This window comes from Caloenas nicobarica, chromosome 18 (assembly GCF_036013445.1).
Source record: "Caloenas nicobarica isolate bCalNic1 chromosome 18, bCalNic1.hap1, whole genome shotgun sequence".
Classification (NCBI taxonomy): Eukaryota; Metazoa; Chordata; class Aves; order Columbiformes; family Columbidae; genus Caloenas; species Caloenas nicobarica.
In genome coordinates, this window is record NC_088262.1 from 2475540 (window position 1) to 2501418 (window position 25879).

At 43.3% G+C, this 25879-nt stretch overlaps 1 protein-coding gene across 2 annotated transcripts; it reads left to right on the plus strand.

The window, feature by feature from the left end:
• The first annotated feature begins 938 nt into the window (after positions 1-938).
• On the plus strand, positions 939-25186 carry LOC135996062 (ATP-binding cassette sub-family A member 9-like). Of its 2 annotated transcripts, none has more exons than XM_065647769.1 (39): positions 939-1213; positions 3832-3944; positions 4435-4645; positions 4876-5034; positions 5869-5969; positions 6338-6564; positions 6888-7026; positions 7412-7597; positions 8147-8279; positions 8927-9098; positions 9641-9696; positions 9794-9904; positions 10101-10276; positions 10603-10722; positions 11071-11209; positions 11751-11841; positions 12435-12574; positions 12975-13094; positions 13633-13792; positions 14059-14225; positions 14647-14774; positions 15218-15355; positions 15886-15999; positions 16424-16594; positions 16758-16871; positions 17042-17152; positions 17719-17784; positions 18321-18412; positions 19387-19507; positions 19836-19953; positions 20200-20291; positions 21030-21193; positions 21967-22042; positions 22788-22882; positions 23471-23590; positions 24307-24447; positions 24618-24697; positions 24790-24845; positions 24971-25186. In XM_065647769.1, the coding sequence occupies exons 1-39, from the start codon at positions 1105-1107 to the stop codon at positions 25058-25060; spliced, it is 4917 nt and encodes a 1638-aa protein (XP_065503841.1). In that variant the 5' UTR covers positions 939-1104; the 3' UTR covers positions 25061-25186. The 2 variants fall into 2 exon arrangements, with proteins under 2 accessions (XP_065503841.1, XP_065503843.1); XM_065647771.1 differs by having other exon boundaries at positions 17722-17784.
• Positions 25187-25879: the final 693 nt, after the last annotated feature.

Below are 25879 nucleotides of genomic sequence, written 5' to 3' on the forward strand. Positions count from 1 at the left end.
CTGCTCGGGGATCTAATTAACGATATTTTGAGCTGCCGTGTGCTCTCTAGCTGCTCTTCAGTGAAGCCCAACGTGCTGCCTTGGGCTGGGGTCCCACTTCAGCACCCAGTGCACAGGGTGGGAAACCCCAAGAACACTCACAACAGGTGTCATTTTTTCTGTTAAAATGCATTTCCTGTAGGTAACGTGCAGGCATGCCAGGGCTCCACGCTGTGCCAGATACTGTCAGCATACTATGGCACAGGGTATGTGTCAGAAAAGTAGTATTTTTTTAGTGAAGTGCCTCTCAGATGTGCTTTTTTTTTGCAGTTACAAGTAGCCTTCCCCATTCCTCACTTGGTGCCCAAGGGGAAGTGATGCAGGAAAACATTCTTCTCCTCTCCAAAATGAGTTCATTCCTGGAAAATGAGTAAATCGACAGCTGCAGAAGAGCTACAGCCTTTTGTTAAGCAACAACCGGACAGCTTTTGTGTTTTTACTCAGCTCTGCAAATCAGCTGCAGAGTTCTCAAGTTGTTGAAGTTCCCGGACAATCAAATTCCTTTAACTCCTTGAATTACCGTATGGCTGTACGCCCTTCCAGCTCATTTGGATTTCCTGGCTTATCTGATTTCCTCACCTCCCTGTTTTGAATGCAGATTCATTGGAAAACTATTAAAAAAAATAAAGAAAGAAAGAAGAAGAGAAAACTCCATCCTAATTCCAGCTGTGTGGCAACTGCTGGGAAAGCAATTGAAAGGAGTGAAAACTAAAAAAAAAAATACTAAAAACAAAGGGGCAAAGAGAAACAAGAAATAGAAATCCTGTTGGTGCTCGGATGCAGGATTCGCCTCTGCAGAGGAAGGAGCGTTTGCTGACTCAGGCTCTGAGCAAGATAGGGAGAAAAGTGTTCCCCCCGGAGAAGCTTGGGCAGGGACAAGGTTGCTTTGCTGTTACATTGCGCACGGTGCACGTGACGTATTAAATAGTGCAAAATATAGCGTGAATATCTGCAAGCCGAAGGGCAGCTGGTTGGAGGTATTTTGCTCCCTGCCTGGGTTGCTGGGAGCGTTTGCAGCGTAGGGACTGAGCTCTGACGTCAGGCAGGGGGGGCCTGGCCCTGGCCATGGGACTGTCCCACCGCCCCCAACCCCATCCCGGACCACAGAGGGATGAAGAGCCCAGACATCTCGGAGCTGGAGGAGACAGATTTCTAACAGAAAACACATCATCAGGTGAGGAGTTTCGTATTTCTCTTTTGTTAAGGGAAAAATTACCCCTATGGTGTTTTTATGCAAGAGTTAGGTTTGGTGATTTTTTTTTTCCTTATTATTTTAATACAGTGTTATGCTGAATGCATAAGAGCTGCACTGCCCAGCTCTGTTCTCTGACAGACTTTGAGCTTTGCATCAAAATGTTTAAGAGGCAAAGGAGCAAAAATATTCTGCTTTTCTGGGTGTGCACGAACTCTGATTCTTGCTACTGATGTACTTGGACTCCAGGCAAAGAGCCACAGGTTGAGCGCTGGGTCCTCCCAAGTAACGATCCCTCCCTTGGCTCCCCCTCCTCTGGCATTGCTATCACCAAGAAAGGCTTCTGAAAACACGGACCCCCAAATTTTCACTTCTCTGTATGAATTAAGGTGTTGAACTTTGATACAGGGCAGGTTTAGAGCTGTAGTTTTTGAGCTGAAGAGTAGGAAAAAAAAAAAAAGCCTGTTTTGGAAACTTTGTGTTAAAGGGTCAATACAAATCTGTCTCATATTTATCAGGAGGTAAAGACAGTCTGAGGAGATGCCCAATAGGAAATCCCTGAGATAGTAAATAAATCAGGTGGTTATATGGGACACACCTTCCCAGGACAACACAGGGTCCCAGGAAAAGTTACTACAATGCCTGACAAGCGTGTTCCTGGAGAGCAAGAGGTTTGGGTGCATTTACTGAACCCTCAGGAGGGAAATTCCTCCAGAGACATCCCATTTTACAAGTGATGCTCTTAACTGGTTTAAGGCTTCTCGAACACCATCGCCCCCAAATGCATTTCTGATGTTTGTTTTTGTCTTTCGAATCTGCAGTTTTGCACTTCGGGTCTTGCAGAGGCATCTCTCCTGCTTGTGTTTTGTGTCTTTTGATAGCTAATTCAAATTGAAATTCTTCCTGAGGAAGTTTCTCCAACATTTGTAGGGAGCATCATTTGTTTGACTTTCTGACTTCATGTGTCAGTTTCCAGGGTTATTTGCTTCTTGCTCCAAAGGCAAAAGTAAGATTAGAACCAATAGGAATTTAATTGAAATGTTTTTAAAAGTCCTAGATTTGCTCCTTTTTTTTTTTTTTTTTAATGATGTGTTTGTTACATCTGTAGAGCAGTTTTTACAAGACCATCATGTTTTCCATGTTATCCAAATACTCCGGCGTGAACCTTTGTTTACTGCCCCAACCTCCTGGACTGCTGCGTTGGGTTCAAAACGAGTGAAATAGAGACTTGGATTTAAAAAAGTAGCACTTCCTAGAAATCCCTTCCTAATCGCCTTTAACCTCCGTGGTCGCTGCGATGGGGAAGTGCCGGAGGAAGCTCCAGGCAGGGAAAACAGCAGCGGGGAGATAAACCTTGTGCTAACAGGGGGTACACAGGGATCCTGGATCCAGCGCCCTTGGAGCACGCAAATATTTGGTTCTTCCAAAAACAAACAATGAAGGGAACAGAGTAGTAGAACCGTTGATTAACTCCAGCTGCCCGATCCGTGAAATCAGGAAGCGATGTCCAAGGGGAAAAGAGGACGATGCATTTGAGGTTGCTTTGATTTTTTTCGGTTTCAGCTGGTTTAAAAGATTAAAATACAAAAATATGTTCTGAGGTTCCCTCCCCGGTCTCCTTCTGGGAAGGTCGTGGAACCAGTCAACTCTAAAACTGCTGCTGTTCTTGCACGGGATATTTGCTGCTTGGCCACGTGATGAAAGCTGGAGCTGAAATAAATATTCCCTATAAAAATATCCCCCAATAAATGCTCCCTGTTCAGTATTTAGGAGCATATAAAGAAGCACATTGGTGTTTTAATGCTGCCCTCCTCTAGCTATACTAGAGTTATAATTCATCGTTTGGGTGAAAACATGACAAAATAGTCTCTTACCAGCCTGCTGAAGGGAGACACTGGAAGCACCTATTTTAGGCTACTTTTAGCATCTGAACACCTCCTGCCTCTCCCCTGTAGACCATGTGGGGAGAAGGCACGTATGTTACAGGGATGGTTTGGGGTTTGGTTACAATATCTAGAGCAGATGAGCAGCGTTTTGCCAAAAACCCACGTGTCTGAGACAAGACATGAATTCTCTGCAAGAAATGCCAGCTCCGAGGCTCAGCTGTATGTGCAATGTCAACCAGAGCTGCTGGACTTGACCCTGCTGCTGCAGGTCAGGTATCTTTTAGATGTTTTGAATAGCTGCATATAAAAAGACAATTAAAATTTATATCTGCTTTCCTGTATATGCCATTCAATCCTCTCACGTTTTTTAGTACAGGACAGAGTGGCTTTCCTTTTGTTAATTTTATGTAGATGAAGAATCAAACGTTAGCCCGCTGAATGCCTCTTTCTACAAAGCCTCTTTAGGATGAAGAAGGATGAATCTGTGCACGTGGAAGAGGCAGCTGAATCCAACCCAGCACTCTGCTCCCTTGCATGATCTCGGACTATTTCCTTCAAATTTCTCCTTGGTCGTCCAAATTGTAAAATAAAGAAAAGCTTTTAACCTTTGGCATGTTATTTTCTTCCTCTGAAGTGGTGTATACCCAAGTAAATATATTAACTACCAGTGATCTGTTTTATTCTAAAATGATATTATTTTCTTTCTCATCCTAGCTGGGAAAATGCAGGGAATATTCAAGAAAGCCTCAAAAATATTCCAGCAAACCCTTGCTCTCCTATGGAAAAATATTCTTCTGGTGTGGAGGATGAAGACACAAAGTTTTCAGGCAAGTGTCTGTTCTTCCAAAGGGAATTTAGCATTTCTGCTATGAAGTACTTCTACACTGCATTGTTTTTATACGGGGTGATATACGAGAAAATGTGGTTCTCTGGAAAATGCCAGCAGTTACACTTCTTCCTGTGACATTACAACACCATGGCACAATAAGGGCTTGTTACAAAGCTGGTTTGTTGCTTTTGGTTGTCGATCCCGTTTCCGCGCTGTGCAGAAGAACGCAATGTCCAATTCACGATTATGGGTGTAAAATTATCAGCAGACCTCCTTGGCTCTGGTACTAAGAAAATATGTTTTTCACTTGGAACATTCCTCGTGTTTTCAAGTTATTCCACCTGTGAAATAGCTCTTCCTTATGGACAGACAGAAGGCAATTGCGGTTGGAGGAGCTGGACGGAGGTCCCTGAGGACACTTTCCATCCCACCCAACCTCCAAGTCACTGTGCTGCCCCTCACCTTCACGTTTCCTTCTTTTCATCTAGGAATGGATTACTTCGGCGGTTTTTCTCTTAATGACACTACTGTCAACAACTATGATAGGCAGCTACCCGCGGCAAGAAATACCTTACAGGTTCCTTGGCCGATTAGATGCTCCTGCCTTTAACTTTGAGGGAGTTACACTCGTATACACACCTGTAACAAACACCACCAGGAAAATAATGAGCAAAGTGGCTTCGGATTCTGTAATGACAGGTAAAGCTGCTCTAAAATCCTTGTAACTGCAGTGCCTGAACCTACCCTGGCATGGCGGGCACCTTGGTCTTCATTGTGGTGGGAGGAGAAAAGGATTTGGACAATAGGACTTTTGAGGGTACAAATCATGACTGGTGCACATTTTCATGTTGTTGCATGACCGATCAACGTTTCAGCTGGCATGATTTTTTTTTTCCTTTTTTTTTTTTTTTTTTTTTTTTTGGTGACAGGTGTAACAATAGAAGAGGTGGAAAATGAGAAAGAACTGGAAATGAGAGGATTTTCGCAGGGAGAAATTATTGGTGTTGTTTTTAAGGACGACTTCTCCTACTGTCTCAGATTTCACAGCTACAGTGTGGTATCTCCAAATGATGCCTTTGGAGACATGGGTAACAAAATAAAACAAATCAGAGAACTTGATTTTACATTGAAAAATGCTTAGATGGATCTCTATGCTGCCATGTCACCCGGAGGGGATCCAGGCTGTATTTGCTAAATGCTTCAAGAAAGATACCATTCAGAATTTGAGGGTTTTTCACTTAGGAGGAAACAAAAGCCAGAGACAAAAAATTCAAGAACACACACACATTATCCATAGTCCCTGTTTTCCCTCTCCCTTCTATGTCTTACCATGTCAAATCATGCCCTGAAAATGTGCATTGTCTGTGCACTAATGTACATCTAACATACAGTGCGTGGACATGTATTTGATACATTAAAACGTAAACCTGTACACACATTTGTCCACATTACTACATCTTTGACAAAATGCCCACCTAGTTACTGACTAAAAGTAGTAAACCATCCAAAACAAAAAGTAAGTGTATTATCAAGTGAGATCATCATTGACAGGGGAAAAAAAAAAAAAAAAAAAAGAGTATTTTGCTAAGAACTAGTCTTGGAAAATGGAAGTGATGGAGACTTCTACACAAGCCTTTCAGTATTGAAAAGGGGCCTATAAGAAAGATGGGGACAGACTTTTTAGCAGGACCTGTCACAATAGGACGAGGGGTGGCCAAAGCCACCAGTTCCCAATACCACGTTATTCTTGGAGAAAAATGCCTGCTCCAGGAAAATGACTGAGTAAAACTAGGTCTTGATTGCCTGACTCTTAGGTCAAATACATTTTGAACCCCACACATTATACATAAGCATTTATATACACTTATTATACATATGGAAATATATAGATCAAATTATCCTTTTTTTTTTCTTTCCCACAGATACCTGCTATGATTTTTCACCAGTTTACTGCAAAGTTCCTTCGTACTGGTATGGTGGTTTCCTACCAGTGCAGTCCAGCATCGATGCAGCAATCATAGAAGTAAGAATGATCACGATGGAAAATATGTTTTCTGTTCTTTCCGGAGTTATCTGTGAACTTAAAAAAAAACCAAAAAACAAACAAGCAAAAACCCCACACAGTTCATATTCTGCGATCGTTAACTTTGTAAATACATATTATGATTCGAAAGTTAAAAGACCGATAGATCATTTCATGCCTCAAGGTAGAGTTGGTGTTTGTTACAAAGCAGTACAAAAAGATGCTAAATATTGAGGTTTTTTGCCACTTACAAATTTAACATTGTTATTGACAAAGTAGTGATTTCAGTGCTTATGAAAACCTGTTTGTTCTGATGTCGGCTGTTTCATTACCAAAAAACAAACTAAGGGCCCTTTTCTTTTCTTTAGATGAAAACAAACCATTCCGTCTGGGAGGAGATGAAGTCAATTAGTGGCGTTCGTCTGGAATCACGCTCGATCAAACTTGTGTATAAACGGGATTTTATTTGGTTCATTATGTACGCTATGCTGTGCTTCTTCCCATTTATGTACTTTTTATCAGTGAAAGTTACAAAAGAGAAAAAGAAGCTCAAGGTGCTAATGAGAGCAATGGGTTTGCACGACATCTCATTCTGGTGAGTCTCATAGAAATAAAGTGTGTGATTCCAGGCTTTATACTGGTTTATGTACGTAAGATGTGTACTAGCTTGCAGTATCGTTAGAAAAAGCAGAAGAATAAATGATCCGGGCTGCAGAGCCTCTGCTTGGGTGCCCTGTGGCTCTTTGCTGGCATTGCTGCACCTGCAGAGATTTAGATGCAAGACAGTGATATTTGCACCTTTGCAGGCTGGAAACTGTAAAGGGAAGGGTATTTGGAATTACGAAGTATTTGAATGAAAAAGAGCGTGTCTTGTATTGGCTCTGTCAGAGGCAAAAATAACTGTACGTTCATTTGTAGGTTATCCTGGAGCTTGCTGTACACCGTGTATCTTGCAATAACAGCAAGTCTGCTGACAGTGATCATGACTGGAGAAGTCATGCATGAGCACAATGTTTTCGAAATATTTTTTTTTTATTTCTTTTACGGCGTAGCATCTGTAAGTCTGCTTTTGTGTTCTTAAACCATGTATGATTATTTCCATTTCCTAATCAGAACATCTAATACTCAAAGACCACAGAATACTCTAGAGCTGGGAGTCATATGAGAAAGTAACAAAAACTTCTCTACTGGGATTTATTGTAATTCGTAGGCTAATATATCACTCCTATTACATTTTGGGAGATTCTGGTCTGGCTGCCTTTATAGACCTGCCCTGAGTATCAGAGCTGTCTGCTAAATGACACAACCTTGCAATGTGCCATGTGCATCTGCAGGGGACAACTGAAACTCAGCTGGGCCTCTAATGTTGTTTTCTGGATTTTTTTTTTCCTTAATCATCAGCGGAAATGCATCCTGCTAATTACTGGTTTTCCCTGCTGCAGATTCACTTCTTTTTCATGCTTGGCTCATTGGTAAAGCAGCCAAAAATTGCTGGTTTTGTGGGATTCGTCCTTCACATCATCTTTGGATTCCTGGGCCTTTTGACATTGTTTGAAAAAGTACCACCGTCTTTGGAATGGATTTTTAATCTCTTCAGTCCTTTTGCCTTCACAGCTGGCATCTCCAAGGTATGTTCAAAATAAAGCCAGATAACAGTAGCTACCATACATAATTTGCATTGTCATAAGGACCCAATCATGCCTCTCTGCCCTGGATGCTTTGTAAAAAGAAAACTCGACTCCAAGAAGTATACGATAATTCGTAACGAATTGGACTCTCAACTGCATCACAAATTTTACCAGCTCTGTATATACAATACATTTCTATCTCTGGAAAATTATTGCAGCAGTGGGATGTGTCTGGTGGGTACCAAGATGTGCAAGAAACGCAAGGTCTTGAAGTGCTGCCCCAGCAAATTCTGTGTGCATCACTCTTCTGGTATAGTCGCTGCTTCTGCACGATTTTGAATTCAGGATATAGAAGGGAATATACAGAAACACTTCTGATATTTGTGGTTATAAGAAATTGTTGTCCTCCTTGGAAACAGTGTCGTGATCACAAGTGGACCAGGCTGTCTGGTGAAAATGATCGTGATGACACAGCAGTGACTCGCACATAGTGTTACTGCCTAGACGACGTGTTGCATCTGACTTGTGCCTTTTTTTTTTTCCTTCCAGATGGTAAAATTACAAAAATATGGACCAGGCTCTACACCAGAATTGTACCCTTTCTTTAACCTATACATCATACTGATCCTTGACAGCGTCTTGTACTTGCTGTTGGCCATCTACTTTGATAAGGTGTTGCCTGGTAAGTAGAAATGTGAGGGAAAGAGTACAAATTCCTTTGCTTTTTTCTTCTATAATCTCCTCCCATCATAGGAGGAAAGGTGCCAAAGAAGCAGTGGGATAGAGCTGAGAAAACAGTCATCTGTGTGGAGCAGTAAAAAAGGTGTCCTGGTAGTGAGCTGGTCAGGTTGTGTAACAGAATCTTAACAGCAGTGAGCCGTGTCGTGTTATGTGAGGGGCTCAAAATTGGATTTGCTGTATTGCTTGGGAAAAAATGGTTGGGAAGAATCCTGTTTTCCCAGAAGCTGGTACATGTAGTTTCTGGCTTCAAAAGGAACATTAAATCCTGCTGCGAGACACTGAGATGCTTTACATCTGCTCCAGCACCCATGACTTCTGGGTTTAAAAATATCCTGTAGGACTTGACCTGATATTCCTCTAACTTCTGGACCAAAGAAGTGGTCAATGAGGTCTTTGCTGCGATTGTTCCCCACCTGCATTTATGGATCTGGACGAGTGGATAGCTTTGCAGAACAGTCCTTTTATGCCGCCAAAGCCTCTATTCTGCAGCTGTGGAGGGCAAGGTGGCTGGACACGGCATTTATCAAAGTGGCGTTGACACTTGGCAGCTTTTGGTTGATGTTTTGCCACCTTTGTTTGCTGCATTAGGCAAGTACGGGGTACCGTATCCGCCCTTTTTCTTCCTGAGCCCATCGTACTGGTTCAAGTCCCGGAGCGGGTACGTGGGGATACAAGCTGGCAGGACGGGCAGCCACGGTCCCATCCTCAGCAACAACAGCGAGCCAATGCCCCCTGATTTCCATGGGAAAGAAGCGATCAGGTAAAAATGTAGGCATGAAAAAATATAACACCACACACTGTATTTGACTCTAGAGAGCACAGCAGTATTGCACTGGTGAATGTTATACTGAGCCGCCTAACATATAAAATAGTATCAAATAATGTTATTTAAATCCTTACAGGGCTAGTTTGGCCCGTTGCTGTTGCTGCCCATTACTTATTACTAGAAAGCAAATATAAATCTGCTAAAAATAATAGCTAGGTCATAGCTTTTAATTTTATAACGTGTTATCTCATTCCCTAGGGCCTCCCACTTCATTCACTAAATATTCATTGAGTTTGACTTTGAAACCTTTTAAGCATCTTTTAGAAAAGTATATTGGTTATTTTAAGTGGACAAGAAATGAATTATATAAAGCAATTCCTTCAGACGGAATTACTCTGCTCATGGTAATGAGTAGGACCAGTCTGAGGAGGAGGTTGAGAAATAGCCTTCCAATAGTTTTCAAAGTTTATTTTGAGGCAAAAGCAACATGACAAAACTGAGATTACATAGTAATGGCTTGTTTACCTTTCCTTTAGACTAAACAATATTACAAAAATATACAAGGAGGACAAGTTAACTGAAGGTTTAAGAGGTAAGAGAGGTTTGGGAATTCTTTTAATTTCATTTTTCGCTAGATGCGAACCCGAACTGTTTTGAAATATACTGGATGCATCATATTTCTGTTCTAGGTGTGTCCTTAAATATATATGAAGGACAGATCACCGCACTACTTGGTCACAGTGGATCTGGAAAAACTACTCTCTTAAATGTGCTCAGTGGCTTTTCCAAGCCATCAGCAGGTAAGATGATGGACCTGTAGTGACAGGACAAGAGGTGTTGGCTTTAAACTGAAAGAAGGGAGGTTCAGATTAGATATAAGGAAGAAATTGTTTCCCATGAGGGTGATGAGACATGGAACAGGCTGCCCCGAGAAGTGTCCAAGGCCGGGTTGGACAGGACTTTGAGCAACCGTGTTTCATTCATTCCCGTGTGCAGGTTCTGCAACGATCTACAACTACAAAGTCTCTGAAGTAGAGGATATGGAAGGAATTCGGGCACTGGTTGGGTTTTGCCCCCAATTTAATTTGCATTTTGAACTCTTAACGGTGAAGGAAAACCTGAGAACTTTTGCTCACATCAAGGGGATTCAGTGGAAGGAGGTAGAGCAAGAGGTTGGTATGTGCGTGTCTGGACTCAGTTTTACAGCATCTCGGACACTTTGTGCTTTCTTTATAAAAAGTTATCACCAGCATCTCGTTCTGTGGAAATTAGAACAACCCTAATCTAGGGGAGGAGTGGTTTTTTTCAATTCTTTCTTATCCTTGTGTCATAGAAGTTACAATTCAGATTTGCAGTACTTATCTCTAAGCAAAGCCATTTAAAGTAGGTAAGTTTTAAATCTTGAAGTTATATTCTCTTGTACTCTGTGTAGTCATGGATGAATTACAAAATGACCAGCACTTTGGAAATCTGGCTCTTGTCTTTTTATATTGCCAAGGTGCAGAAAGTTCTCGTCATGTTGGACCTCACCGACCTTCAGGATGTCTGCGCCAGTACTCTGAGTGGGGGACAAAAAAGAAAATTGTCTCTTGGAATTGCAATTTTAGGGAATCCCCAGGTAGGGATCGTTCGTATTTACATACACACACTGTGTACTGCTGTAGCACGAGGTTTCCATTTTGATTTGGCATGCAGATATTTGTACTTTTCCCCGGGCACTTCAAGTCTGCTGACCTACTAATTCACTTGGCTGCTGGAAGGATCAAGGAATCTGGGTTAATGAGAACTGTATTTTAAATGAAAAGGGTAATAATATTGTAATAGGAGAAAAAGCGATAAAAACGGCTGGTATTTGAGGATGCATTTTATTCTTAGAGTGAGATTACGAAACGCATGAAATGAAATGATGGCTGGGACATGAGGAGATGTGGGACATGAGGAGATCTGACCTTGTTCGCCTTTGCAGGTGTTGCTTTTAGATGAGCCAACAGCTGGGTTGGATCCCTGCTCCAGGCACCACGTGTGGAACCTTCTGAAGGAACGTCAGGCTGGACGCGTGACGCTCTTCACCACCCAGTCCATGGAGGAGGCCGATGCTCATGCTGGTGAGCCCAAATTCTCGCACCATGGTTGACCTACAGTTTGAAAATCCGTTTTTTCCCATTGCAGAGCCCACGGGTGGGTCCTGCCCTGATGCAACCTGTGCTTGCCGGACACGTTTTGTCTCCTAGAGACCACCCAACCCAGGCTGAGCAAAGGCTAAAACTGGACTGACATGTCCTTCCAAAACCTTGCTCGTGCTCTGCTTCAGGGTGAAGAAATTGCAGATTATCTGGCTGTACCACTAGCAGCACCCACACAAATTAGTGATATTGTTTTAATTAGTATCTTTCCTACTTCCTTATTGCTCCTGGGCTGCATGGGATTTTTTCCAAAGGCCTGTAAGAATACGTAATTAAAATATTAACCTTGCTGCTTAGGAGAAAGGCAGCAGTTCAACAAGAAAAAACCCTTCAGCCCTAGCCTGGTTTTTCTCCTCTCAATTTCATTATAAAAATGTCTGTTGAGTTCAGAGGGAGCAGAGTGAGGCCAGTCTACCGCACTGTCGTAAATCCCCCTAAATCCTTTGTATTCCTACCTCCTTAGATCAGAAAGCTTTTCTGTCAAATGGGAGATTACAGTGTGTTGGCTCATCTCTGTACTTGAAGAGAAAATGGGGAATTGGCTATCACTTAAGGTAAATCCTTTTCTTTTTGGTCATCGCTCTTTTTATGAAAAGCTTCAAGTTGATGTATTTTCTTGTAGAGTCTGTGTCTCTACGGATTTTCTATATAGCGTAATAGAAATCTTGACAAGTCACTTTAGAAGAGTTTGAGGCTGCCAAAAATATTGTGCTTTGGACAGCGAGCTGCTTTTCTTTGGAATTCAATCTTGAAAGCTCTGCGCGTGTAGCTAAAATGACTTTGCAACCTCCTTCACAGCCAAAAGGGGACCAGAGTAAGAAGAATTGTGATTTCCACATACTGTGGTGCCAGAGTGACGTACAAAGGCATTAATGTAAAGTTGTTTTTCTTTGGATTTTAATTTCTGTGTTCTTGGTTTAGCAGTATTGGCCAGGATCGTTATTCATAACCTCAACTATTTCTCGCATGCATGGCAAAACTGGGGGCACTGCAGACGTCTATACAAATTCCCACTAAAACGCTGCCCAGTTTTGGAGGTTTCCCTACAGCGTGAAGAACAACCGCTGGCTTTGTGTTTTAAATGGATGATGCATGCACGTTTTTTCTCTCATTTAATACTATAGCAATTGCTTTTTAATACAAACAGGGTGCGCATAAATGAGCTGTGTGACCCTGAGCTCACCTCGTCCCTGGTCAGACAGCACATCCCCAATGCCGTGCTCAAAAGACAGAAGGGGGACGAGCTGTGTTACACGTTACCTCTGGAAAACACCAACAGCTTCCCAGGTAAGAAAAGCCTGTCATTTTGTCAGGCTTGTAAAGCAGAAAGTTGCTGTGAAGGGAATAAATATATTCCCTTGTCCCTACTGCATGGGATTAGGAAGACCAGAGCTGCATAAACGCCAGCCTTAAAGAAAGCCCGTAATGGACATGTTAATATCAATACTGCAGATGAATCCACCAACTAATCAACAAACTAAAATCCACTGAGTCTCCTCTGGTTTCAGGATGACATTTTCCCACCAGCAAGGGCCATGGTAATGAAGAAATCTGAATTTTCTACTTACCTCTAAGGAGCGCAATAATTTTGCTGTGGCTTTTAAGTGGTGGAAATTAAGGATGTGAATGCTTCTACTCAACACTAGCCTTGGCCGCTAGGCTGAATCTGGCTGTTTCTGTCGTGCAGATCTGTTCAGCCATCTCGAGAGCAGTCTTCTGCAGGGGGTTGTTAGTTATGAAGTTAACAGGACAACCCTGGAAGATGTTTTCCTGAAGCTGGAGGGCGAGGAAGCTGTCGATCATGAAGGTAAAACATTGACTCCCATTTGCAAGGGTGGCGTGATTAAGATTCCGTAGATACATACGTTTTAATTAATATCTAACTAGTTTCTGTTAAAAGTGAATTTGGGCAGGTTTTGGTAGGTCAGGAGTTGCTTTCCTTTAATGAAGGTTATCTTCTTGAAGAAGTCTAGATGGCTCGGTCTCAACGCTCTCTTTTAAGTACGTGAATTAAGGCTGATGTTGGAAGGGCATTTGCTTTTGGAGGGTACACTGCCCAGACCAGGACGTGGGAAGAGAGAAAGTAGCCAGGAGGCATTTCACAAGGCCAGCAAAGATGTTGCGTGTGTTGCCATACGAATCCAGCTTCACCCAGTCTGAGTGCACCAGTGTAAATTATGTTCTGTGTAAATTATGGCCCCTGTTCTCTGCCTTTATTTTTTTCCTGGCTAAAAATGGAAGCGTTCCTCTAATCAGAACAGAAGGTCCTTGTTGATTGTTTGCAGTTAAACGTGTCCTTTGAAAGCTCTTTGTGGATAATGTTGTTTCTCTTGGTGAACACGAAGAAGACGGAGACCTCGAGGGGAGAGACCAAAGCCTCCCGGGATTTTCGGAACTGGGGAGCACGGCAGTGACCGGGATGGCACTTTGGAGGCAGCAAGTTTGTGCTGTGATGAGAATTCGCTTCTTAAAACTGAAGCACGAAGGAAAGTTCCTCACGTCCATGTAAGTGCAGGAGCTCTCACCTCGTGCTGGCTTGGTGCCTTCCAAAGGGTTCAATCCTTCCCTTGAGCAGCTGAGGGAAGGTTCAAATCCTAGTGGTGATGTTTGGAAGCTGAGAATTAGGTGGGAAATAATTAAAAACTGTGATAATGACGGTTAGAATTTAGTGGCGGAGCTCTGAATTGCTTTTCCCCTTCTCAACATAAATCACAGAATTAGTTGAAGGTGGAGTTCCCCTGGATGCACTTATGGTCTGTTTTTCCATCTAGATTGCTGTTCTTTGGAATGCTTATCCTTCCACTTCTTATGCTTTTCGTTGAATTTAAACTTTGGGACGACTCCGGCAACTGGGAAATCTCGGCTAGCCCGTATTTTCTTCCCACTGAAGAGAATATTCAAAATAAGTCAACAAATCTTCTCATCCTCAATGATACAGGTGAAGAAGAACATGTGATGTTGATTCGCTTTCTGCACCACTCTGAGTCCTCTTAGAGCTGATAGACCAACCTTGCCTTATTCTTTCTTTACATTCCTTCAGATATTTGTGGCTTTTAAAAGCATTTTCTCTTGACCAAAAGCAAATCCAATTTTAGTGCTGATAACTGACAGACCAGACATTTAAAAGAGATATGAATTGGGCAAATTTAAGATAAATGCAATAAACAAACTATGGAAACACACGTTGTGTTTAACCAGTTTAGTTAAAATAGAAGAAATAGAGGCAGTTTTAATTTGCTTAGATTCTAAATTTATTTTTTAATGTCCTTCTGCTTTGCAAATGGGAACTTGTCTATAAGAAACTATATTTAAAGAAAAAAATGTAATTATTCTAATTTCTGTTATTGACTTGATTTCAGGATCAGAAATTGAGGATTTCATTGCTGCTTTGAAGGCTCAAAACATAAACCCAGAAATAACTTTAGAGAAAAATGTCACAAGCATTCCACTATATAATGGAGCTATAAAAATATCCCTGGAAGGCAAGGCGAGTGAGAGTTTTTTCTTATTTCATCCTATATGTCAGCTGGATTTTCTGAAATGTGTTTAAATGAGGCACAGAGAAATACACACACCAGCAAAAGGGAGAATATTTGACATATTAAATATCAGTAACTCTGTTTGTGGGAAACCAAGGTTATATTTTTTTCTTTTCACTGAATGATTTTCTAGAGTGATTTTTACAGAAAATCATCACCGCAAGACTTTTGTGCTTTTCTCCAGAAAATATTGTCTTTATTGATCTTTTTTTTTTTTTGTGGTACCTGCTATCACACTTCCAGGTCTTTGTGTTGCCTCTCTTCAATAAAACTATCTGATTGCATTTCTCATTGCAATCTCATAAATTCTCCCAAATCCCTCACTGAACTCAGCTCCTCCTCACATTTGTCATGGACACAAAGGTGATATCTTTTGCTCTTACACCTTCAGAGCTACCGCTACACGGTCCTGTGCAGCATCGAACCCATCAACTGCCTCCCTGTGCTCATGAACATCCTCAGCAACACCTTCCTCAGGCTCTTCAATTCCACCGCGCGGATCCGCGTTTGGAGCGATCCCTTTTACAGCGTGAGTGTCCTCCTTTTCTTGGTGAAAATTAATGGAAATAGCCATGCTGAAGTGATAGGGACTGGGTGGGTTGGAGACCTGGTTGGGCGAGCATCCTCCAAGGGTTGGGGTCAGTGGTCCAGCTGCTGGGGCATTCCTCTGCAGTCAATATCAGGGCTATTTAATGGGAATTTCTTCTGCAGTGTTTGAGACCTCTGTAGGGTTTCAGTGCCGTAAGACATTTAAGCTCGTGATATGTGGCAACATAGGAATACACCAGTAATAGTTGCAAGCCCTACCTCACTTCAGCATGCATTTGGCAAGAATCAGCATCAAAAAGATGATCCCTAGTCTCAACAATTTACAGTATTGCCGATACTTTTTGCAAATTTTAAGATGCTGAATGCTTTTGTTACCTGCCTTGGTTTCTATTCTTAAACACAAATTATTTACCATAAGCGTCATTGCTCACCTGCCTACGAGCATCGAGCTGCCCAGATATTCGCTGGGCAGCTGCTGATTATTGGTGACTCTGGATTTCTCTTCCACAGATAGAAAGCCCGCATACAAAGGAAAGTCTTTTTACTTTCTCTCTCACCTATGTGCTAATTTTGGCTGCTGGTTTGCCTCATCACTTCGCAATGAGCAGCATGGAGGATTACAAGGTAAAAAGCATATCCCAAAAATGGTCTTACACAAGAAGTGAAGGCAAACGTGATGTCTCTGGACAGCATTTCGTGTGCCGGTGAGCTGGCTGGCGTTTCTAGGTAGGATGCCAGAAGAAATGCAGCCACACGAGCACAACGTCGTACCAAAGCACGTTATCCTTCATCTGAGGGAATCAGCTTGGGCTCAGAATAATTTGGGTGTTAATAAAGGTTTTTGAGGTCAGGAGGATTTTTTTTTTTTCTTTTTAAAAATCACGTGGTTTTGAACAACAGTAGAACTAAGAAAGAATCGAAAGTGTTCAAAAGGGAGAGGAAAGCTCAGCCAGGGCAGGAAGGAGTGAAGTTAATGGAGAAGGAGGAGGAGAATAGTGATGTTTTGGGCTCTGCTGCATCACCTCCCTTTTCCCGTTGGCTCTCCCAGCTCCAGGCTCGCTCCCAGTTGCGGCTGGCAGGGCTGTACCCCTCGGCATACTGGTGCGGGCAGGCGCTGGTGGACATCCCGCTCCTCTGGACTCTGATGTGCCTCATGTTCGGGGTCATCCTGCTCTTCAACCCCGTCTTTCCCTTGGAGTCCTGGACCCTGCCGCCCATGGTGAGCATTTTGTATGTGGGAAAACAGGCAGCCAGAAATCCCCCTCCCTCTTTCTGCTCTGAGTTTTTTGCATTAAATGTTTTAATTGAAATGGACTGCTCCAGGCAGGTTTTCGTATATCCACATCCATCTCCTTGCCACTGACATCAGTCTCTTTCTCTAGATCATTTGCGTCATTGGTTATGGGGTATCTGTCGTCCTTCTCATCTACTTAATCGCCTTTAAATTCCGCGCGGGACGAAGCAATCGTTACATTTGGTCTTTCATCTTCATTCTGGTGAGTGAGGTGGATCTTCACTCTGACGTGTGGGACTTACACACCTTGCCACTTGAGGTTTCACTTCAAATATACTGATATTTAGCAGAATAGTCCAAGTCAGTGACAAATAACCTATTTTTTAGCAACAATACATTAATATTGGAAAGATTTTCTCTGATTTATTCCAGGTGAACTGCACTCTCTATACGGTCAGTAACATAAACGTCACAGCTTACTACCCCTTCTCTACTTTGATTCCTGTGTTTGCACCGCTGGGCTGGTTGATCTTTGCTACACAGGTGAGTAAACATGTCCCACTAAATTCACCAGTGGTCCTAATGGTGCAGACTGGAAAAGCAAGAGGCACTTTCCAAATTCCTTTTCTCGAAATGCCAACTGTTAAAAAGACAGAGTGAGAAAAGACAACAGGAAAAGAAAAGGTCCAGGCTGGGGAGTGAGAGAAGTGGCCAAGATTTGACTTGTTAGTCCTTTGACTGGGATATTTTTGGTTTGTTTAGTTACAAAGAGCTGTTCCAGTGCCTGTATTTTGGCAGCTGGGGTAGCATGGGAGGGGAAGGCAGTGGAGTGAAGGGATGAAGTGAGCTGGCAGAAGGACTGGGAAGAGAGAAGTCATGATGGAAAAGGTCAATCTAACCTGACTGATTTGAGGCACCTCTGGATCAGCTGTAGCCAAAGAAGCTGCGGCTCTTTAAGACAGTATGAACCCCCAAAATAAGTACAGATCAAAGCTCCTTTATCCCACCCTGAAGAAAAACTGAGCATCCCTACATCCCACACTTGCTTCAGTCCCAAGGCACACGATACTAAGGAATTTTTCTAATCGACTGATGTTTTTTTCTTGCAGCAGTTGCCATTCTACTTTATAGAACTTCTTAGCAGATGGAGTGACATCTACGTGTCTGCCTTTGCAGTAAGGAGCGATTTGCTGGTTGTTTTAGAAAGGACAACTGTTCTAATATGATGGACTTGCACTGGGCTTGTATAACTCTCCTCATAAATAAAGTATGGGTGATGCAGTCGAAGTTTCATGTTAAATATTGGCAGGGGAGCTATTCATACATCTAAGTTAATCATGGGCTCATGTCTCATGTGACTCTGGATGTGTAAACATGCTGGGGGGATTAAGTGGAGCTCATGTATAAGGCAGAGATATTATTAATTATTATATGCATGATAATGCTGCTTCTACAAAAGAAAGGTCTTTGCTCCTGTCGTTGCCTCACTGAGCCCATTGGGGTACAGACTACCTGAGCTAAAACTGCAGCATGAAGTCAAGGTTTTTGCAAATTATCTGCATCCGAGATGGAAAATGTGTGTGAAACATCAATTTAACTTCTTTCTGTTGAAGTTAATGAGATAGGTCCCTGCATCACCTTATAATTAAAATTAATTGTGTTGTTACCTTGTCTCCACACAAACCTAATCCATTTTTTGCTTTTTGTTTAGCCTTACATCCAGTGTGTGATTTTTGCTTTGCTCCTGCGCTGTTTGGCGCTGAGATCTGGGGAAGCGGTGACGAGACTCGATCCCATCTTCAGGTGTGTCCCGGGTACCAGGGTGCTGTGCCGGCCGCGTTATCCCGGTCCATGGGGTGGGCTGGATGCTGCCAGGACCCTCCTGCCCCCCCCGACAGCAGAAGGAAATGGGGGCTGAGCTTAAAAACATTTTGCAAAGCCTGGATAAAGCTTGTATTTTTTAGTTTTAACCCATTTATCTGGAGAGGAGGAAACTGAGAATGAAAGGAGGGATTTTTTTATCCCTTTGGGTCATTACAGTTTCTGATTTACTTACTGGACTTTCCCTGAACGTGTCTGGAGGCAAATTACCATCCAGTGTGTTGCAATAGAAGGTCGGTTGAACTACAGTGTCCTAGAGAGAATAATAAATGCGATGTAAGTGCTTTTTTTTTTTTAATTAAGCTTCACAGCCGAGGTTTCAGGATGTTTCACTACAGCTGGTTAAATTAATAGTTACAAATTGAAATCCAACATTTTAACTCCTTTTCAAACGTGTCAGTATTTCTCTCTGCAGGATGGAGATCTCCCCTAAAGCTCCATCAGGCTGGGTCATCTTCTGCCTGCTCTCTGCTTATCTGTCACCAACAGCTTGTGCCTGACCACCTAAGTCATGTGGGAGAAGATTTGTAAAAAATATTAAATTGTCAAACATTAACAAATGTGGCTCAGCTGGGAGTTAGATGCCCAAACAGCTTCGAAAACGCATCCCGTGTATTTTAATTCTCCTTGAACAGATCATTGGTGTGTGTCAAGCAGGGCACCGGTCAATACTTATTGATGAAAGAAAAGCTGAAGCTGACCTTTATTTTTTCATGTGTGCCAGGGAGATTTTTTTTTCCCCCCATGAACTAATACTTGAGCAAACACTCTGTGGACCAGCTCCCTGAATTCCAATAAATTCTGCGCGGCACTGTGTTGGCGCTGCCCTGGGAACAAACTTGTAGATCTGAGCCTGGTTTCGGAAGCGATTCCCGGTGACCCCGTCTCTCTGGCAGGATCCAGCAGAGGAGAGCGGTCGCTCGGCAGAACAGGGACCCCCCCGGGGAGGAGCCCCCCGAGGTGCAGGCGGAGCGGGAGCGGGTGCGGAGCGCGATGGCCTCGCTGCAGCCCGAGGAGGTGAATCCAGCCTGCTGGCTTCTTCTCCATCTTTGATCAGTCTCTGCTTTCTTAGCTCATGCACTCATTAATCACTAAGGGGAAATCCAAGTGCACATCTCACCGTCCAGCCCACGGTCCTGCTGGCACCAGGGGGAGTTTAGCTGGCACCAAATTTTTATTCCAATTCTGCTTGTTTTCCTTTTTTCTTTTTTTTCCTGTTGCTCTGTTTCCTGGATTTTTAATTTATAAATTTTCACTGTAAAGACACATACTCTGTAGTAAGAATAGATGAGCTGTCTCATGGGACGAGAGTAGAGTTTTTATTTCCCACTTCATCTCTTCACAGGAGCTGGTTATCATGGTCAACAGTTTGCACAAGGAATACGACGATAAGAAAGGCTGTTGCATCTTTAAGAAAAAGAAGAAAGTTGCTATCAAAAACCTCTCTTTTAGTGTTAAAAAAGGTTCAAGTATTTTGCTGCACCCCCTTTAAATGACTAAAATATATTGCGCAGGTCACGTATTTTTGCTAGAACTTTCTTGTGTGCAACCAGACCCAACGCACCTGTGGTCCTCCGTGCGTGGTTTTAATTTATTGGGATAAGTTAAAGAACAACCCCTACTCCTACTGTACTTTCCTATAGTGCACACAGGGAAAAAGGTCTTACTAAAAATAATAATTATTAACAGTTCTTGCATATTTTTTCCAGGAGAAGTATTAGGCCTGTTAGGACCCAACGGAGCTGGAAAAAGCACAACTATAAATATGATTTCTGGAGACATAACGGTGACTGCTGGGGAGGTAGGTGATTCATCTGGGGCGTTTGGGGGCTGATCTTGGTGCCTTTATAAATGAAGGGTGTGAAAAGGCAAGCTGGCAGAGCAGCCCTTAAGTCAGGGAATTTATGTACATGCAACCCTGGATATTTTCAGAAGTAAGAAGAAAGTGTTGATTTACTCAAAGCACATTCTAGTTTTCATCAAAATCAGTGTTACAGATTTAAGGGTTTGAGCTACACAAGATCTTCAGTGTGTATCCAAAACCCATCGTGAAGTTTCACAAGCCTTGTAAGAAATGTTGACATCTTAAAAAAAATCAAAACACCCTTCATAAACAGTCTTGCAAAACCAGGAAATTGAAAAAGAATGTGAACAGGGTTGGGCCAGTAACAATCCATCGTTTAATTATGTGCAGGATGATAAATGACATGCGGTAGGGGAGGGGAAATACCATAGCTGTTACAGATTTGGGACTGAATGTTTAAAATAGAAAAGTATTACTAGGAAAAGATAGCCTCATGTTGGTAGTATTACCCGAGTTTTGTGGCAGTAAACAGCATTTGGTTTTGTAAAAGCCCTGCTCTGGTTTGAGGTGAGCAGGAGCCGTGGTGGATGGAGATGATCACCCCAGTGATGCTGAACTTTCCCGTGTGCTAATGAGGTTCCTCACAACCCAGGAGAAAACACAACTGTGTTTCCAAGGGGTTCATTGATTTTCCCCCAAAATAAGAGTCCACCTGCGGGGGGGGTGTTTGCGCAGGTGATGCTCACGGGCTGGGATGCAGATGTCCCCTCCCTGGGGTCCCTGGGCTGCTGCCCCCAGCGGGACCCGCTCTGGCCAGACCTGACGGTGCAGCAGCACCTGGAGACCTACGCTGCCGTGAGAGGGATGAGGAGAGAGGACAGAGCTCTTATCACCAGCCGGTACGAAGCCAAACGAAAGACGGGGACAGACTTTTTAGCAGGGTCTGTTGCAACAGGACAAGGGGTGATGGTTTTAGACTAAAGGAGGGAGATTCAGGCCAGACACGAGGAAGGAATTGTTGCCCTGAGGGTGGTGAGAGCCTGGCCCAGGTTGGCCAGAGAGGTGGTGGATGAAGCATCCCTGGAGACATCCCAGGCCAGGCTGGACGGGGCTCTGAGCAACCTGAGCTGGTGCAGATGTCCCTGCCCATGGCAGGGGGGGCACTGGGGGGGCTGGGAACGTCCCTCCAACCCAAACCCTTCTGTGATTCTATGATTTCATCTTTAGGACAGGGAAGGGTTTTTCTGCTAACAAACCAGGCTAGTGTGATGAAGAGACAGCACCTTCAATGCCTCTTTACCTTGGAGAGACTGGATCTCCTTCTGATGAGATCTGCTACTTTATGTTGTTCTCAGTCTCTTGTCTATGAAGATTTTAAACTTTAGTTTATCTAGAAAACTTCAGAAAAAATATAAACTTGCTCCAGTACATGGCCAATTACATGAGTAATTAATTTCTCTCGTTAGCTGTGCTTACAGTCTTGAGTTTCTGCAAAAATTTCTTAATTTACCATTTGAGCAAATTTTCCTGAGGAGTAAAGTCACCAAGTAACCCAAGGTGATGCATTATCCACCAGAATGTGTATGTTAGTCCCTGGTTCCTCGGTACCCCTGACTGCAGTGTTAGCAAACAGAAATGGTCATTTCAATATTTTTCTTTCCATTTCCCACAGCTTAGCAAAAGCCTTGGATCTCCAGAAGCATTTAGAAACCCCAGCCAGGAGGTTATCTGCTGGAGAAGCCAGAAAGGTACATGGTAGCTTGAACAAATCCTGCTTGTTCTTCCTTCAGTGTGGTGCACAGAAAACCTTCCTTCAAGCATGAGGATGTGTTGGGTTCCTTGACCTGGTGTCAGTGAGAGCAGAATATGGTCCTTGATGTTGTAAACATTTTATGTTTTCGTTTCACAAAGTAGAAACTTCCTTCTTAGACAGCAAAGCCTAGAGTTCAAGTCTAATAGAAGTCTCTGCAAATTCGGTTTCATCATGAAAGATCCTTTTGGTTTGGAAGGGAGTTATAATATTTCCTTCAACCACAGTGGCAGATATAGCAGAGTGGGTTCCTGGCAGGATTTTATTTTTTTAATCAATAGCTTTAAAATCCAGCCTGGCCGGATCCCCCGCTCTCCTCTTTCCCTACTCTCCTGCATTGTGTGTTTAATAAATGTTAACCACAAATTGGATTTATAACGTAATCGCCCCTTCATGCCCGACCACGTGCCGGTAAATGGGAAGGAAAACCACTTTCAGATCTTTGGCAGGCTTGGGAGTTTTGGGGAAAGCTGAATTTGGGAGATTAAAATGTTAAATAAGAACACCTGAGGAGGAGGTTTTTATCTCTGTTTCCTGCATTTTGGAATCAGAGGTTCAGGTTCTAAAAGATTCCCGGGGATGAAGATGTAGCAGGGCGACTCATCAGTTTTGCAGGTAAAGTAGAAGCAGCCCTGACCTGACCTGTGTTGTTGTTGTGTTGGTGGGTTTTTTTCCCATTTCAGCTGTCTTTTGCGCTCAGTGTCCTGGGCGACCCAACGGTGATGGTTTGGGATGAGCCATCGGTGGGCATGGACCCCAAAGGGCAGCGCCAAATGTGGTGAGCAGCACTGAGATGTATAAACAGATTTAACAGGGCGGATCTTACCCTTACAATTGTAGTAACTGTTGAGCAGGCAAAGAGCTTCTGCCCCAGTGGCAGATACATCTGTATTTTCTCTTTTTCCTAATGGACAAGGGGTGCGGTACTACTCACTAAATTCCTTACTCAGCAGGCAATAGGCTCTTGGTGACCATCAGGTGTAATCTTAATGGTAGCGCAGCAAAAAAAAAATCTGCACAGACTCCAGCTGAACGTGTGAGTTTGGTACAAAAGACAAAAATTCCTCTTTTCCTCAGAGCACGAGGAAAAAGTAGACGTGGTTCTTCCTTTTCATCACTCAGACCTAATGCTTGCTCTAGCTTTTCATCAACAGTTAACACTGAAAGCGTAAAATCTGGAGACATGCTGACATGGTAAATTGCAACGTAGCATTGGCATCTACATGTCAGCTTCAAGCAGGATAGCTGAAATAGTCGACCACTTTTTAATAATTTCACCATTTCAGTGATTTTGGGGGAGGGAGACACAAACCAGGAGATTTTCCTTGGCTGTTCCTGGGCAGTAACTGTGATATCGCGGCTGCAGGCGGGTGATCCAGACGGCCGTGCAGGGCAAGGAGCGGGCGGCCGTCCTGTGCACGCAGTACCTGGAGGAGGCGGCGGCGATCTGTGACCGGGTGGCCATCCTGGTGGCCGGGCAGCTACGGTGGGCACCGGGGTCGCATTGCGTACTGGGATGCCACCTGATTTTTAGACTGGGATTTGGGGTTTTGTTCTTTTATTTTCTTTCATTTTTTTCTTTCATTTTTTTCTTTCATTTTTTTCTTTCATTTTTTTCTTTCATTTTTTTCTTTCTCCTTTCTTTTTTATTTTTTATATTTTCTCTCCTTTTTCCTTTTTCTTTTCCTTTTTAATTTTTTTAACTTTTTTTTTTTCTACTTCCTTTTATCTATTTTCGGGAGGGGGTATTTTTTTTCTGGTTTTTTTTTCTTTTTTTTCCTGTTTTTTTTTTCTTTTTTGTTTGTTAATATTTTTCCTGTTTTCTGTTTTTTCTCTTCTCATTTTTTTCTGGTTTTGTCTTTCTTCTTTCTTCTTTCTTCTTCTGTCTTCTGTCTTCTTTCTTCTTTGTTCTTCTTTCTTCTTTGTTCTTCTTTCTTCTTTGTTCTTCTTTCTTCTTTGTTCTTCTTTCTTCTTTGTTCTTCTTTCTTTCTTCTTCTCTCCTCTTTTCTTCATCTAACAGAAAATGTTGGTTTGGTTGGTCCCAAGTGTGTAACAAATGTCATTTTTGTGAGGAGGCAGGTGGTTTTAGCACCACAGTATGAGCAACTGATGAATAAGAGGATGTGTATCTGCTGCCCATATCCAGTGCCTGTTTTATTTGCTGCTTATGGTGATTTGAGCACAGTTTTCGGTCCTCTGCAGGTACATCGGTTCCCTTGAGGATCTGAAGAGTAAGTTTGGCACAAGTTACCGCCTGGAAGTCAAGATGACGGCTGCGGAGCAAAGCGATGCTCTCCATGCTGAAATTCTGCGCCTCTTCCCCCGCGCGGCTCGGCAAGAAAGGTCAGAACCCGAGAGCTGCACATCCAGCCCAGCTCGTGCTGGGACCCTCTGCTGCTCCTCCTGACTTTGCTCAGTTAGTTACGTGGGAGGACAATAACCCTACAAGCACCCCAAAAACTTGGAGCTGAGTCACGAAATGATTAATTAATTTTTTAATTATTTTTTTTCAGGACAACTTATTTGCTGATCTACAAGATACCAATAGAAGATGTGCTACCTCTGTCCCAGTCTTTCTCCAAGCTAGAAGCAGGTAAAAGGAAACAAACAATCGAGTATGAAGATTGCTTTCAAGTCATTCCTATAGATTTGTTTTTTAAGGATGCCTTCTCCATCCCTCCGCAGCTAAACAGAATTTCAGGCTTGAGGAGTACAGCTTGTCATTGCACACCTTGCAACAGGTATGTTGATGTAGAAGTCACAGATTAGATCCTGCCTGTAGAAAAAGAAGGAACAACCTGTGACAAGTGGAGGTACCCTCAGTCCTTGGCAATAATGAGGTTGTTTCCACGGCGGCACGTTACAGATGTTTGTCAACCTCACCCGGGACCTGGAGGAGCAGGACCTGGATGCTGCACCTGACGGCGCCGTGGAGCAGCGACCGCTTCACGTCTGAGCCCTTGGAGCCACAAGGGAAAATATTCAGCGTATTTCAGCCGTGTTACTGATCCGTCTGATCGCATGCAACCCATGTCACACCACATACAGCTCTGCAGGTTTTCTGCCTCACAAAGAAAAAAAATAGAGTTATTATTTTAATAAATAAAGCTTTTATCCTTTGAAAAATTGATGCCTGCCGTTCATCTGTACCCCTGCTTGGACTGATGCGTGAAGACTCGCTGCGCTGAGGAATAACCCTGCTGGGATGAATTGCTGGTCCCAAGGCAGCAAGCTGGGCACCGTGGGCTTGGCCATTGGAGAAAATCACGTGCAAACTGGGAGGAGGCTCCAAAATCCTCGCTCATCCATGGCAGGAGGACACCAGAGCTTTGGCTTGCTCCATCCTGAGAAGCATCCTTCTGGCTGGTGTTACGTGGCCAATGAGGGTGGTGCTTCCTGATGGCAGGGAAATAATAAATATATATTAAAAAAATCCGAAATAAGACAGAAACTCCCTACATTCGGGCAGCCAGGTGTTTCCCCTGTCACTCTGTCCCCCAGCTGCTGGGAAAGGCTGGGACCGAGTGGAAGATGCCGGTCCGGCTGACGCAGATGCACGTCCAGGCAAATGCAGGCAGGGCTGCGGGCGAGCAGGTTCCAGCAGGTGGCTGCCGTGGCTCAGGAACGGGCTGTTCCTGCCAGGAAAAACCCCAAAGCAGCCACCCCGCACACCCAGATCCGTGCGGATCTCCAAACATCAGTGCTTCGGGCAGAGAGGGTCTTTGCTTGAGATTCACTGACTGGGACCTGGCATCGCCAGGTGTGCTTTTTAATT